This window comes from Marmota marmota, unplaced genomic scaffold (assembly GCF_001458135.2).
Source record: "Marmota marmota marmota unplaced genomic scaffold, marMar, whole genome shotgun sequence".
Classification (NCBI taxonomy): Eukaryota; Metazoa; Chordata; class Mammalia; order Rodentia; family Sciuridae; genus Marmota; species Marmota marmota.
Window position 1 is genome coordinate 49,542,357 of NW_025999842.1, and position 16,336 is coordinate 49,558,692.

Here is a 16,336-nt window from a genome sequence, read left to right on the forward strand (position 1 = left end):
GAGAGAGATAGATAGATTAGAGGAGAATGAAAAGAACAATAAAACTTGAAACGGGAAAGAAAGAGAGAAGGAAAAGGGGAGAAAGGAATAGAGAGAGAAGAAGAAAAAAAAATATTGAAGTCTTAGAGATCCATTTTCTTCTCTTCCAGTAGGCGGAGATGTGCCCTCCGAGAGGAGCTTCTGCTCTCTACCTGCCCATAGCAATCCCTGTAAGGCGTCTCCTGGGAGTCTCTCAGACTTGTCAGTCTAGAGCCATTTCACTTCTCCGGCCCTTACTCCCCTTCCTCCTGTCAGCCAGCCAGCCAGGTCCTGTTCACCAGAAGCGGTTCCCCAGAGATCTAGTTACACTTGCAGCCCCACCGCGTGTCCCATTTAAGCCCTAGTGCTGTGGTAAACTGGCGGCTAAGACCTTGGGAGTCACCGCTGGTGATATGGGGGGTTGGGGGTCGGGGATCCCCTCTACTTCCCTACAGACACGACCCCTGAGAGGTCCATGAAGTTTCCTGGCTGCTTGTATCTGGATGGGGAGGGAGTCACACACCTGCTAAAGTGGATTCTGCTGGGAAGGAATTCCCACAGCCGAACTCCGATGACGTCACCTCTCTGCTATGGCGGGGCCCCAGGCTCCTTGCCGGAGTGTCCAAAGGGAGGGGTGGGACTGGTCCGTCTCCGGTTGGCTTCAGCTCCCAGCTCGCTAATTCATGAAGGCTTGGCTAAAGACTTCTTCCTGCCAAGCTGCGTCTCGGAGGCTAGCGGGACCCAGTCACATTTGCTGCGGGCGGACGGGCCGGCAGCCACGCGCAGCGGCGCGCAGACTGTGGCTGGCGGATCTGGACCTCTGCCTCTCATGGGGCAATCCAGAATAGCAAGTAAGCATCTAAGTTGACTTAATAAGCCACAAGTCTTTTCTCTAAGGTGATAAGAGCATGGGTTGTTATTGACACTTTGGCTTATTCACAAAGTTCTTAAGTCTATTAGATGCAATGCCAAGTTCCAACCTCTATATGCCGCTGCCGGACAATGCAGACAGAGCAAGCAAGACAGCAAGCAGAAAGCAAATGGCTCATTGTCACTTCTGAAGCTTGATTTTGCTGGGCATATCTCTTCTCTTAATAGGTAGCCACTAAATTATAAAGTGGTCTTATTTTCTATTGCATTTTAGAATATTTAAATTGAATCTATATGTAGACTGATAGCAATATAAAAAAACACAAATGCCTCAATTATAATTTTTACTGTACAAGTAATCAACTTAAAAATAATTGGGAAGATATAAAATTTTAAAAACTAAAAATGCAAAGATATTTATTTGTTACCATTAAGTGACTGGTAATAAATACATGAGATGTTTTAAGTAACATAGAATATACATGTACATTGAAAGAAGTAGACTATCCAATGTTGAATTACACCATTAACAACAATGGTCTTTGTGTTGTGGAATTTGAGCTTATTAAATTAAACTGTAGTCTTCAGGTGGAATAGTTTGGGATCATCAGTTAGGTCTCCTTGAATTGAACTTAGAATAGTTATTATTTATTTATTTGTACTGATGATGGAACCCAAGGGTGCTATACCACTGAGTAACATCACCATTCCTTTTAATTTTGGGTTTTTTTTTGAGACAGGTCTTGTGAAGTTATCCAGACTGGCCTCAATCTTGTAATCCTTCTGCCTCAGCCTCCCAAGTTGCTGGGATTATCAGAATGTGCCAGAATACCCATACGAATAGCTATCATTTCTTCAAGAACATCTCAAAATAACACTTTACTGTAAGATGAACTTTGACATTACTATCTGATTTGAAAGCAGATTCTCCCTAATCAGTAGCACAGAAAACTATGTGAGTTCAAAAGGTCTTTAATGTCAAAGGGAACTTATTCAATTCAAAGACACAGCTATGTTTACAATATCCCGGAAACTTTATTCTTCACTCTCTCACACTCACAGGTATACACTAGGGGTCACAGATTGAAACTTAGTAAGTGTGATGCCCATTTTTTTTTATCTTAAATTCCATGCTTTTTTCATTGTACCACACTGCAACATTTTAGAATAGTCAAAAAGGAGAAGAAATGAAAAAGAAAGAAAGAAAATTACAGTACTTAAAAATAATTTTTAATGGAAAAAAATAGAAATATTTGATTGATGCTACCTTAAATAGGCCTTTAGATTTTCACTTGGGAACCTGAAAAATACATTTAAAATGACAGAGATTTCTATTATCATTATAATATTTTATAAATAATTAGTAATATAGATGTCAGCAGGTAAGTTATAGCTGAATTGTTGGGTGGACATGAATTGTAAATCGCATCCTTCATGTACCACCTCGCAAACAGTGACGTTGTTAAGATAGGCTCAGAAGATCCACCCTTGTTTATCAAACGCCCATCTTTCAGCACCTAAAGAGAAAGTAAGCAAAGTACAGTCAGCTTTATTAAAACACGTATTGCAATTGAACTAATAATTTTGAAACCACCCTAGGTAAAGTGGTTGATCAAGTCATTCCTGCTCAGGAAAGAGGAACAGACAGGATTGGCAGGATAGCTATTTACATATAATGAAAACTAGAGCAATTAAGAGGGTTCATGATTTCAGTTTCAAGTATTGAATGTGACCATTAATGAAAAGTCAATATCAGCAGCAGCAGAAATGATTCATTGGGTTGAATTATTACAAGAAAATAAGGAAATAGAGCACATTTTTCCCTTAAACAACTGAGAAGTTGGTGGTAAAACTGAGCAGATTCTAACCATAGAGAAATCTTATATTAATATATTGGAGAGGAAAACAGATAAGAACTTAGGAAGTCTCAGGAAAAAAAGCTGGCCTGGTCTACTTGCCAGAATGAGATACAATCTAGGAAAAGAAGTTAGGATTTTTTTTTCCTACAGCTGTATGGCAGAGAAACATTATGGGAAGTGGAAATCTGAGCAGCAAAGGTTCATTCTGGTTTGGAAATGTTTGTGACAGGCCTAGGCAATGTGCTTTTATTCTCTAGTTGAGTTAGAGCCACTGGTGTGCTGGAGCCACTGAGGTATAGGTTCACAAGAACAGGTTGTTAAATTTCCAGAAACAGTCACAGGTGTTGTTAAGTCAACTTTGTTAGTCAGTTTCCTGTTACTATAACAAAATACTTAAGATAATTAACTTAGAGAAAAGATTTATTTTGGCTCATGGTTTTGAAGGTCCCAGATCAAAATGGTTTGTGCCTCTGAGGGGAAGCACATCATGGCAGGAGTGCATGGTGGAGCAAAACTGCTTACATCACAGAGTCAAGGACACACCCACAATGGCCTGAGGACTTCCCATAGGCCACTCGCGTCCTGCAGGGTCTACAACATCCCAATAGTGCCAGCCTGGGCACCAAGTCTGGAAACCTTTGGGGGGCACTTCTCCAAACCATAGCACCAGCCATTTTAGAAGTTGATCATGGTGAGAATAGTTACACCAAAATAATTTGCAAATGCCAGAAAACAGAGCTTTTCCCTTTTCTTCCTCAGAAAGCAAGTTGTTGAAATTTATATCCCACTATTGTCTAGAGCTCAAGATTAGTGAAGAAAAGAATAAATCATACAGTCAGGAAAAAAAAAAAAAAAAGAAACCGATCAGCTGGGAAAAGACAGTTTGAACAAGGTTGAAGTTGGGAACTGGGAAAATATATTTTATAACCGGAAGTAGAAAAAAAATATCCTAGAAGACAATTGTGAAATTTCATTTAACTTTATGCAATGTGTGAATGTAAAGTTAGTATAACTATTTCACAAGAAGATTCTTTAACCCTAGTGCTTCCTGTCTTTCCCATTTGGTCATGAAGCTTTTTTTTCTTTAATTGATTTTTTAAAAAATAAATGACAGCAGAATGCATTACAATTCTTATTACACATATACAGCACAATTTTTCATATCTCTGGTTGTATATAAAGTTGACACCAATTCGTGTCTTCATACATGTATTTTGGATAATGATGTCTATTGCATTCCATCATCCTTGCTAATCCTCTGCCCCCTCCCTTTCCCTCCCACCCCTCTGCCCTATCTAGTATTCATCTATTTCTCTCTCATGTTCCCCCTCCCTACCCGACTATGAGTCAGCCTCCTTATAGGGATTGGCTAACTTCACTTAGCATTATTGTCTCCAAAGCCATCCATTTACCTGCAAATGCCATGTTTCTATTCTCTAGAAGACAATTCTTATGCTTCACTATTCACAGACCGCTTTCATGTGCATTATCATACTGCATCTTAACCAAGTCAGTGAGGATAAAAGGATCTTTTCCTCTTCCATAAGAATTCAGAGGTTAAGTGGCTTTCTTGAGGTTATATAACTAGTTAGTTGCTAAGGTCAGACTTCATTCTTGCTGTCAGCAAGAAGTCTGACTTGCCTGTGGTACTAGAGCAAGACATTTTGACACTTGTGGGCATGGTCAAGAATACTCCACCTTCTTAGAGTAAAACTAGAGTAGTGGAGGGGAAAAGATACTTACTAAGTATGTTAAAATTTCTCCAAAATGGGAGTCTAAGATAATAAGTAAATGTTTTCCCAGTGAGTGTTTACTGGTCAATGGAACTGGACAAATGCTCAAGAAGACATTGTGAGCATAGCTGATGTAAAATATCTGTCATTTACAATATTATAACTGGTCTCTCCAGAAATAATATATTAACAGAAGGGCCATGCTTTTCAAGGTTAACAGAGAAAGAACTGAACAAATCAAGAAGTGCTTACTGTTTGTTTGGCTCTTTGAAGAAAACTAGTCACCCTAATCCTACATGGTCTTTGGATCAAGCAGAGAAACCCAATATCTCCTGGAATCTTTTCCATGAACGCCCAACCAGCTTTGTATTAATTTTGTTTGGACTCTTGAGGAGACTGGCTAGTGCAAAGCCTTCTTGAAAGGATAGTTCACTGTTCTCCAGTAACTATTTTCAAAAATAATTAATGGATGTTCTCTTTCATCCATCTTGTGAGTTTGGTTAGTATTTGTTCCTTAGAATTTGACATATTTCAGGGAAATTCATGCCACTTTGAATCTGCACATGTAAAAATGAACATCTATAGCACCCTGACTGTAGCAGTCCCTACCTGCTATACCAAAGACCTTTTCTGTCAAGGGCCTTTTATATGTCTTTCTTGATCTAATGCAATCTGTATCTCATTTTTTTTCTTTCTGAAAATGAGCTGGAGTAGGTTAAGTAAGATACAAATGATAATTATATTGTAAGTTCCTTATTTAAAGGATAGGGGCCCTTCCTTTCTTCCTTTCTTCCTTCCCTTTCTTCTTCCTTCCTCCTTTCCTCCCCCCACCTCCCTCCTTCCCTCTCTCACATCCAGAGATGGGAAACAGAATGACCCCCAAAGAACGACTAAGTTTAGAGTTGAGCCCTACACATCCTATGAGTTCAACAATTTAACATTTAGACTTTGGTATCATTCTCTAATTGCTCCTAATTCTCTGACACCAGTTGGGATGAAAATGTTAAAACAAAGAAATAAAATGGTTACTGACAAAGTTCTTGATATATTCTCAAATTCTTCTTCAACTGTTTCCATCCAACTTTTTCAAATACCACATTCTGATGTGTGGTCCAGAGTGAATGAAACGGCATTTCTGCCTTCAGATCTTTAACCTAGTCTAGAAAATTCTAGCATTTTTTTATTCTTTCCCCTTGGATGAGGTGGTTTCATGAGTTTTAATTCTCAGTCCTACTCTGGGACAGTTCCTCAGGGCAGGGGTTGGAGGGGGGGAGTCTATGTTTGTATGTCATAGAAAAAATATCAAAGTAGTGCATGGAAAATTCGATTATGTGTGCTCAGTTGTCTGGAAGCCTGCAGGATTTCATGTACCAGTAGGGCTAGACTTCACTCAGCTATGAGACTCTGCTTTCCTCTTGTACTCCCTTGAAGTGAGCTCAGATATTTTCAGTTTATCTATGCTTATTTCTGCCAGTCCAGCCACCTTTCAGCTACTGAAATTTGGACTCCAGACTCCTCACTTCAGATCTGATCATGATTTTCTATAATTAGCTGTTCAGTTTATTAATTGACTAGTGAGAGTCAACCTAACCAGGTTCTATAGCAGTCGAGGATTCCTGTTTTCTGGATTTCACAGTCTTAAGCCTGTATTATACGTTAAACTGTTGGCTTCACAGAATTATCTCTTTTATAAATATGATATTTTCCAATCTGATAATGTGCAAAAATATAGACATGTGACATGACCACTAGAAATCTGCAATTCTAATGCCTTCTTTGCCCAATACCTTGGATGAGTTAACTTAGATTCTTATTTCCCCTTATAGAACATGCAATGACTCCAGCCTACTCACTGAAACCCTGCCATTGGTTGCCACAGTTCGGAGATGACATTAATTGGTAGAGTATAAGTATGTTATGACCATGTGTGTGTGCATGTCTTAAACTAGCTAATGTAAACTTGCAGTCATAATTCTGATTTGAGTGTAGCTTCTTTTGTGAATTAATTGGTTAAGCACTACAATTTATAAAATAAATGTCCAGCTTTCAGCTTGTCTCCAACTGCGACCAAAGAAAATGGCAATTTAGAAACAAAAATCCTTCAATAAATAGTGACTTCAGTTCATAAGTTCTACATTGCTCCTGTGGCTTGCTCTGCTTGATGAGACACATGTAAATAGGCACCCAGAGGGTTGCAAAGAACTTGTCCAAAGTGACTTTTCCTTTTTATGCTCTTGGACTCATTTGACTAAAATGTGAAAAAGTCCATCTTTGGTGAAAGATTAGAGACCACAAGGAGAGATGGCCCTAATCATGCCAGCTGTTCAACACAATCCCATGACAAACCAGTCAGCCCCAACCAACCCACTACCAAGTGACAGAAACAATGAGGTTAGCCAACTTCAGCTGAACCCATCTCAAACAAGAAAAACAGGCTGTCTACACCCAGTTCAAACTGACAACCCACAAAATCAGGGCTAAGTAAAGAGCCATTGTCTAGAGATGTCATATGTTTTAAGGAATTTCATTGCACAGCAAATGTTAACTGATAAAGTTGCCATAGCAACTGTCACAGCTTGTTTGACTTGGCTTCAGAGAAAGAGAAGATTGAAATACTCTTGAAATCCTCTTACCTCAAATTTTCCAGGTGCCAGGCGAATTTCAGAAAGTAGCACTTCAGGAAAAACATACTCTGTTCCAAATGTACCACTAAGGGAGAACATTTCAAATCTTGTAGAAGCAGTTTCTGCTGGCTGTCCACAAGTTTTCAAATCAGCGGTTTTGCATTTCAGCATTGTGCACACCTATGTGGAACAGATGCAGATAAAACACACCTGATATCTCGGTTACTTGTCCAAGAACTGTTGACTGGCTTTTTAACCATAGCAAAGCAAAGCTTCCTTTCTCCATAAAGAGATTGGAATCATATTTTTTTATAATCATCTGCTTTCTTGAAAATGTTAAGCCATTTAAGAACTGATCCATTTCCTGAAAAGCAAGTGAACTGAAAGGAATAAATCAGTTCAGAATTAGACTCAAACCATTACTTTGGTATGGTAGATGATGGCATTAAGTCTGAGGAACTGGGGGGTCTTGGGGCCACAATAGTACTGATGCTGAAAGGATGATTAAAGTTTGGACCACCCATGAACCTCACCTCTTTCCATATCCTTCTCTTTAGAAGATAGTAAGGCATAGAGTCTAAGAAAATGCAAACTCATAACCAACATACTAGAAAAATCTCAACCTTTAAAATTTGTCATCTGAAGGGAACAAAAAGACTAGGACATCCAATTAGAAGAGGAACTAAGTAAAAATCGCACTCCAACTCATTGTTGGTTTCACAAGTAAAAATAAGACTGTATTCAGATTGTTGGCAAAACCTAATTAAGGAAGACTTCTTGCGTTCACCACAATTGCAAACTAGTTCATCATCAGTCATAGACAATAGTCATGGTAAAATCACTGCTTAAAATGTGCTCAAAGCAAAAAGACCAGATAATACTTAAATATCATAGCAAATACCATATTTGATTAATCCCTGTGTGTGAGTATGTGTGAGAGAAATCCTGTTGGTGCCTTGACAAGAAAGGCACTGGATTTTCCGGAACAAATATTAAAAGTTCACCTGGAATTTACAGACATGTAAACACTCCATTTACTTAATCTTAGATTACCTGCCAGTACTCTCTTTGCCTTCGGCCATGAAGTCCTGTAAAAGCCCCCAGAACGTAGGCTTCGTTCTCTTTTTTTTCTAACATTTTGTAGCTTAGATGACAGCATAACTCTTTCTGACAGACTGTAAGGTTTCCTGAATTTTCAAAAAGTTCTGTGAAGTTGAACTGATCCCGGGAAACATTTCCCCCAAAAGTTTTTTTCTGTACTGGGAAGGGTTTGATGGTATTGGCATAGGCATTCCAGTTGACGGCTGCTGGGTAGTCCGGGGATTTCCGAGGATGTGAATCCACCTCTGAAATGAGGATGCGTCCTGAGTCTGTTTTCATGTCATAGTGATACGTCTTGGGAGAGTGAGGTGCGTAGATACCACTGCCTGGGAATGGAAGACAAGTCTTTTGAAACAATAATGCAGGCGCGCGCGCGCACACACACACACACACACACACACACAAATAATTCACCCCTCAGAGTTGGCGTATGATCCCATCCTCATTTGGGACAATGAGAGGCCATACAGACTTCCTGTGACACTGAACACCCAATGACTCTTTCTATTCTCTCTTGGAAGTAAGTGACTGAACTACAAGTTTGATGGTCTCATTTACAAATAAATTTAATATGACAGCATTCTTTATTAGCATTATGGAAAATTAAACCAAATATAAAAATATTTGTGTTCCAAGAGTCTCTGAAATGTAGGGAAAGCTAATGCAAAATTCTTTTCCGTTCTCCACTGTGGCAGTTTTCAAATATGTCCAAAAATTATTCAACACTCTTTGAAAGGAAAGTGAGAAAGTGAGAGATGGGTGAGTGAGAAATGAAGGACAGAGACCAGGCAGAGATCCACACAAAGGTTTACTTGTCAAAGCTGACAAATAGAGGCCATTCCTCTACAGAGTAGAGAGGTCCCAGGCCCCCAAAATGTAAGGGGGTTCAGCTTTTAGAGAGTAGGAGTTTGGAGTTGTAGCTGTGGTGCTATGGGGTAGGCTCAGGGGTGCTTACATCAGAGCTAGGTGGGTGAGGAATAGCATGGGATTAATTTAGGTTGATGGTACCATGGGGCTTTCCAGAGCAAAGGGATTATGTCCTTCTGGGATTGGTTTAGGATTAAGGTACCATGGGGTAGGTCACTAGTGGGGCGGGGGAGTTTGTGTAAGAGGAAGTACAGGAAAGTGATAGTTATCTAATGAGATGGTGGTTAACATTTAAGATGGCTGTGCGAATGTTATATCAACACTCTATACTCTTCTATCCAACAGTGGATCTCATTCTCTTTCCCTAGGCCTAGTGATTCCCTTCTGATGAACAAAACTTTGTACAAGTGATGGTGATAACTGGCCATAAATAGCACCATAACTTCTTCCTCCCTCCCTTGCTTTCTGTTTCTGTCTCTCTATGCCTCTCTTCTCTCCTCTCTCAATTCTTGCCCTGCAGGAAGTACATTTCCATGCCACAAGGATACATTTATTACAAAGTCCTATGGACAGGCATGTGGCAAGAAATGAGGGCCTCTTGCCAACACCCACTGAGGAACTGAGAGTTCCTACTGAGGGTGGTGTGAGCCAGCTATGCTGGACGCAGACTCACCTTCAGATGACTGGCTAGCCAGCCAACTGCTTGATGTAACCCGAGATAAGAATGATCTGAAGCCACCCAGCTAACCCCTGCCAAATTCCCGATAAACAGAAGCTGTGTAATAATACATGTTTGTTGTTTTAAGTCACATTTATGTTTAACTTTTAAGGTAATTTATTATATGGCAGCCTAAAAATAATATAAGCTTCTGACTTTGCAAGTTTAAAACACATCTCTTTTTAGTTCCCTGTTTGGCCACTTGCTGGCTGGGGAGACTTTAGCAAATTATTTGTGCTGTCTCTTAGTTAGTAAATTGGGATGTAATATCCTCATACAGAGTTGTAATGATTACATGAAATAGTACAGGTAAAGTTTTATCGTGACCATAACTTACAAATCAGCCCTAGCTTTTCTTTTAAAAGGAGGATGGACGTAGTGAGAAGTTTCACCCAAAAAGCAAAAAAAAAAAAAACAAGGCAGATCATCTCTGAGGCATTAGTTTCTCCATGTGTAGAAGTATACGCTACACATCATACCTGGTTGTAAATTACCTGTCATGCTTTGGCCAACCTTATGTGTGTTGGCTGCAAGAAGATTAACTCTCATTCCCATTGCCCAAGCCGAGTGGAATTCAATAGCTGTCAAAAAGGGCAAAACATTCATCCAAGCTGTGGGATACAGTATGGTATCCACTTGGTGATCTTCCACCAGGGTAACTGCAGGATCGTGGAAGAGTATGTCAAAGCATGTGAAAATGCCAAATGTTCCAAATGTAGTCTTGAAAGTTACTAACTCCGGCTTGTCAGGGGCATCAAACTGAGGCTCCGAGTAGAGATGGTACTATAATAAATGCATAGTATTTAGTATACCAACTAAGACTAGTAATAATATGCATAGTATTTAGTATACCAACTAAGGCTTGTTTATAGAAGAGATGACTTATAAAAGCCCTCCAAAGTTAGTAAAAGATTTTGCTAGAGTGGACAACAGGACATATCCTAGAAAGTGAATGAGTCTGACAATCAGAAGTGAATTTCCAAGGCCAATGTAGAGAAATAAGCAACATGTGTCCAGAACATGTCTTTTATCTCCTCTTCTCTCTCTCCTTCTGTCTATCTCTCTGTCTCTCTCTCTCTGTCTCTCAGGAGCCAAATATCTCCCTAAGAGCCCCCAAAACTATATGCTTCTTAAAAGCTAATGATATGCATTATTCTTCCTGAAGAAAAAGTAGGTCCTCATCTCCATCATGTGGGACTATGCCCCAACTTCCTTAATAATACTCCTCTGGTACAGGAATCAAAATCAAGAATCAATAAAAGTGATGGACTCAAACTAAAAAGTTTCTTCTCAGCAAAAGAAACAATCTGTGAGGTGAATAGAAGGCCCACATCTTGGGAGCAAATTTTTACCCCTCACACATCAGATAGAGCACTAATCTCTAGGGTATATAAAGAACTTAAAAAGTTAAACACCAAAAAAAGAAACAACCCAATCCACAAATGGGCCAAGGACCCGAACAGACACTTCTCAGATGATGATATAAAAAATCAATCAACAAATATATGAAAAAATGTTCAACATCTCTAGCAATTAGAGAAAAGCAAATCAAAACAACTCTAAGACTTCATCTCACTCCAGTCAGAATGGCAGCTATTATGAATACAAACAACAGTAAGTGTTGGCGAGGATGTGGGGAAAAAGGTACACTCATACACTGCTAGTGGGACTGCAAACTAGTATAGCCAATATGGAAAGCAGTATGAAGATTTCTTGGAAAATTAGGAATGGAAACACCATTTGACCCAGCTATCCCTGTCTTCAGTCTATACCCAAAGGACTTAAAAACAGCACACTACAGGGACACAGCCACATCAATGTTTATAGCAGCACAATTCACAATAGCTAAACTGTGGAACCAACCTAGATGCCCTTCAATAGATGAATGGATTAAAAAAACATGGCATATACACACAATGGAATATTACTGAGCAATAAAAGAGAATAAAATCATGGCATTTGCAGGTAAATGGATGGAATTAGAGAAGATAATGCTAAGTGAAGTTAGCCAATCCCAAATAACCAAATGCCAAATGTGTTCTTTGATATAAGGAGGCTGATTCATATTGGGATAGGGAGGGAGAGCGTGGGAGGAATAGACGAACTCTAGATAGGGTGGAGGGGTTGGAGGGAAAGGGAGGGGGCATGGGATTAGAAATGATGGTGGAACATGATGATCATTATTATCCAAAGTACATGTATGAAGACACGAACTGGTGTGAATATACTTTGTATATAACCAGAGATATTTAAAAATTGTGTTCTATATGTGTAATAAGAATTGTAATGCATTATGCTGTCATATATAAATTCAAAATGTTTTTTTTAATTGTATGGTTTAAACTTAAATCTACAAAAAGGTAATTAAATTAACTGGTACTGAAAATTGAATATTTTGTGATTTGATAAAAATTTAATTTATGCAAAAAACTAATTCTTACAATTTTGAAGCATGTTCATACCATATCTTTATTAAATGGTATCCACATTACAATCAGCTTTATACATTTTTCATCAATAGTAAAATTATTTATTTTATAAACACAAAACCTTATCTCAGTCCTGGACCATAATGACACTTCTCTATCAGGTCTCTCTCTACATTTTTTTTTCCAGATCAGTTTTTTTTTCCCCCTAGAATCCCACTTCGTTTATTACTCATTTTCACCAAAAATCTCCAATGATATTGTATTATATAGGGACTAACACTCAAACTCCTAAACATAATATTCCCCATTCTCATATCTGGCTCTGCTCTCTCTGTCTTACCTTGTGGTAGCGTGCCACCAGCTTTCCTTCTGAATTATACACCACATTGGTATTATATTGATAATAGCCATTTGACGGACACTTGGAGTCATGGACATTACATTTCTTTTTGTCTCCAATATTTGCCACAACGTAGATAGAGTTGCTCTTGGCCAGGCAGCTGAGTCTTTCTTGTACTGGACTGTGACCAAATCTAAATCAAATTTTAATGAAGACATTTTAATTTTTCAATATATTTAAGTCAGTTCATACACAGACAATAACAATAGTAAAGGTCTATGTACAATTGGTGTCAATATAAAAACCACTCAGAGAGAAGGGCATATTTTTTAAAAACACAAATTATACTTAAACTGATGAAGACTTTTTATGCCACATCTATTGCTCCAGCAATTCACTACTCACTTTTCGGCATGATTAATTGTCTCCTCTCTATTAGATTATTCCCAACAGTATACAATATGCTCTAGTACTTTCTAAAGTAGGGGGAAAAAAACTCTTTTGACCTTCTATGCCCTTCCTTATATGGCTTTTGTTCTCAGCTCACTCTTACAGCAAGAATCCTCGAGAGAGCTGTCCCTCTTATGGTCATCAGTTGCTCCTGGCTCATTCTCATTGGAAGCACTCCAGATGAACTTTCATTTCTATCATCTGAACTCTCATAACGCCAACAATGACTCCCAGTCTTACCTGACCTCAAATCTTACCCTACTTATCTACAGGAGTTGACAGAGCTCCACTCTCCTCCTGGAAACGTGTCTCTCTCTCCCTGCACTCACCCTTTCACTCTCCTGATCACTGACTGCTCTTCTCTGTGTCCTTCACTGGTTCCTCCTCATCTCTTCTACATGTCAACCCTGAAACTTTCTAGTGCTCAAGCCTGTTCTCTATTCTTTTCTCTAAGTCAATCCACAGGTGGACTCTTCTGGAAGTTAAAAATCATCTGTATGTGGACTTTGATTTTCTATCTCCAGACTTCCATCTGTCCCCTCATGCCAGAGGTGTATATTCAGCTGCCAGGAGGACATCTCCACCTGGGTGACTAAAGGGCAGCACCAACTTAAGATACGGAAAATTGAATTCTTGATCTGCCTCCCCAGACCTGCTGTTCTTGGAGTGTTCCCTGTGTCTGTGAGGGCAATCTCAATCCACCAGTTGAGATAACTGTAATTGTATTGTTTCAGTGATGCAAAACACTTCCCCTTGCTCTATTTTTTTTTTTCATTTTGGTCAAAGTTTGTTCCTTCTATTAGGGAAAATGAAAGAGCTATTTATTAACCTTACGGAAGAAGCTATTCCCCAATTTTCACTAGTTCCTGTGGCCACTATGATCTTTGATTCTTCTGCAAATTTGCCACACGTGTTGTTTTTAATGAGAAATGTGGAAGTCAACTATTGACTTTCTTCACAAAAGAGAGGATTTTTTTTTTATATCAGAGACTGATAGTATTCTCTTATTGCAGTTCATTTCTCTAGAGCTAAGAAAAGTCATTTCCCCCGGGCTCTTATTCTGATAAACTTCAGAATCATCAGAAGTGCCTAGAAAAATGTGATATCTAAGATTCTCCACCAAGATCATGACAAAGGAATATTTAATAATTGTAAATGAGGTAGAAGAATGAGGTAAAGAGTGAACAAGAGTGAGCAAAGAGCCAAGCGTGGTGGCACATGCCTATAATCCCAGCAGCTTGGGAGGCTGAGGTGGGAGGATCACAATCTCAAAGGCAGCCTCAGCGATGTAGCAAGGCCCTAAGTAATTTAGCAAGATTGTGTCTCAAAATAAAATATAAAAGGGGCTGGGGATGTGGCTCAGGGGTGGAGCACCCCTGGATTCAATCCCTGGCACTTAAAAACAGAGAGAGAGAAAGAGGGAATGAGTTGTGAAAGAGCAAAGAATGAGTGTGTGTGCAATCTGTGTCTAAATCAATCATCTTCTCATCATGCTAGACAGAGGATTTATATATTCAATATATACATATATATTAAATATTTTACATTGAAAGGTTTCTAAGTAACCTCTTTCCAGGGAGATTAGCTCTATGAGCACAGGGAAATGCGGTTTCAAAGCAGAAGGTCTGATGACTCACTAGAAAGTCCATGGGAAGACTTCTCTATCTAGGAAAAGATAGGACAGATAAACTCTATGAACGTCAAATGTGGTCCCTTCAATGGAGAGCTTGGAATATTTTCCTCTAAGTGTAATTTTTCAAAACCTGACAAATGTCCAAATATAAACATAATACATACCATAATATGATAAAATAATTTTCCTTTGGTGAACATGTATGCTTTAGAAATTACAGCACTTTAGTACAAACAACTAGGATAGCTGAATACCTCTGGGGGTCCTGACATGGACTCCAGTTCACCTTAGGGTCTGGGATATCCTCAAGATAAGGGAAAATGCTTTCCCTGGTAAATTTCCATCCATAAAGCGCATCTTCTGGAGTCACAATGATTTGAGCACCCTGTTCAGAACCAATCAAATCAAAATTGTTTTTCCGTGTGCAAAATTGACAATTCAACCACCAGTCTTATTCCAACTCCCTTGTCCCTCCCCAAAATTGTAACTTGCAGAAATAAAAGAATACCTGACCAGCTGCTTGCTTAATTGCTGTCTCCAGAATATCTATATTCTTGTTCATGAGGATCAAGGCATCATCCTGAGAAACAGGTATTTCTGTTCCACTTGGCAAAATGACTGCATGTTCATATACTGCAGCTTTAAAAGTATCCGGAGCACAGAAAGGCAGGGTGATCAGGGCAAAAAATACTGCAGAGGTTGGAAAAGAAGAAGTGGACATGGCCAAGGTTGGGTGGTTTCTGAAAATGAAACTAACATTAAGTGGCATTTATAGAAGGGAGAACATTTATGTAATGTGACTGCCAACTACTGGACTTTCATTTTATAATTCTATGAACACAACTGGTCTGAAACTTTTGAGGATTACAATCAGAAAGTATTTTAAAGAGTAAATAACATATTCTATTGATAAGATTTAGTGTCATGTTTTTAAAAATTCAAATATAGTGCAATTATCCTCTTGCTAACAGAAAGGAAATAATAACAAAATTAACTCTCATGTGAAAAATTGTAGCACAACAAACATTTTGTTTACTAACCTTAAAAATTGGTAACAAGTTTTTGTTCTGTTGGTTGACTTAACATCACATTTTTTTTAGAGGGGGAGAAAAAATTTTAAATATTTACCACTGGGAGAATGCACAACAGTATTGAGTACAAAATTTACCCAAATCAACACTCCAACTTACTCATTCCTATTAGAGACTGAGAATTTATGCTCCATAAAGAAGAGCTGTCTATACAGAGATACTAAAAATTGTGCACTATATGTGTAATAAGAATTGTAATGCATTCCCCTGTTGTGTATTTAAAAAAATAATAATAAAATTAAAAAAAAAACAGAAGAGCTATCTAGTGTGTGCACTGCTACATCCCTGGGGTCTAAAGCACTGACTCCCAGATGCTGCTGCCTAGTTAGGATTGTTTCAGAGGAAAAATCAAGACTTCCTCTTCGAGGCCCCAGGCCCCAGGCCAGCTGGTTGGTCTACCTGCCTGCCTGCCTTCTTTCCTTCTCTTCCTTTAACCTTCTCTTCCTCTCCTCCCCTCCTTCTTTCTTCCCTTCCTCCCTTCTTTAATTCCTTTCTTCTTTCTATTGTGGGAAGTAGACGCCAGGGATAATGAAGCATCTAAGACTGTTGATGATAAAGATCATCATCTCTGTTACAACTCAGCTAATGTACAACTTCCATTTT

The 16,336-nt window shown here is 38.8% G+C and overlaps 1 protein-coding gene across 1 annotated transcript; it reads right to left on the reverse strand.

The window, feature by feature from the left end:
* Positions 1-1,903: 1,903 nt before the first annotated feature.
* Vnn2 (vanin 2) lies at positions 1,904-15,396 on the reverse strand. The gene is made up of 7 exons (XM_015501400.2): positions 15,151-15,396; positions 14,897-15,027; positions 12,560-12,752; positions 10,285-10,573; positions 8,158-8,531; positions 7,114-7,284; positions 1,904-2,405 (listed from the first exon to the last, which is right to left on the reverse strand). Exons 1-7 carry the CDS (start codon positions 15,361-15,363, stop codon positions 2,229-2,231), a joined length of 1,548 nt encoding a protein of 515 aa, XP_015356886.1. The 5' UTR covers positions 15,364-15,396; the 3' UTR covers positions 1,904-2,228.
* Between the last annotated feature and the right edge of the window lie 940 nt (positions 15,397-16,336).

Excerpts from the sequence above, each read along its gene's own strand:
- Vnn2 (XM_015501400.2), bottom strand. The coding sequence starts at position 15,363 with ATGTCCACTTCTTCTTTTCCAACCTCTGCAGTATTTTTTGCCCTGATC. Across the intron at positions 8,532-10,284 it reads GGTTGGCCAAAGCATGACAG|GCAGTGGTATCTACGCACCT; the intron begins GTAATTTACAAC and ends TTCCATTCCCAG. Across the intron at positions 7,285-8,157 it reads GGCAAAGAGAGTACTGGCAG|GTGTGCACAATGCTGAAATG; the intron begins GTAATCTAAGAT and ends TGTTCCACATAG.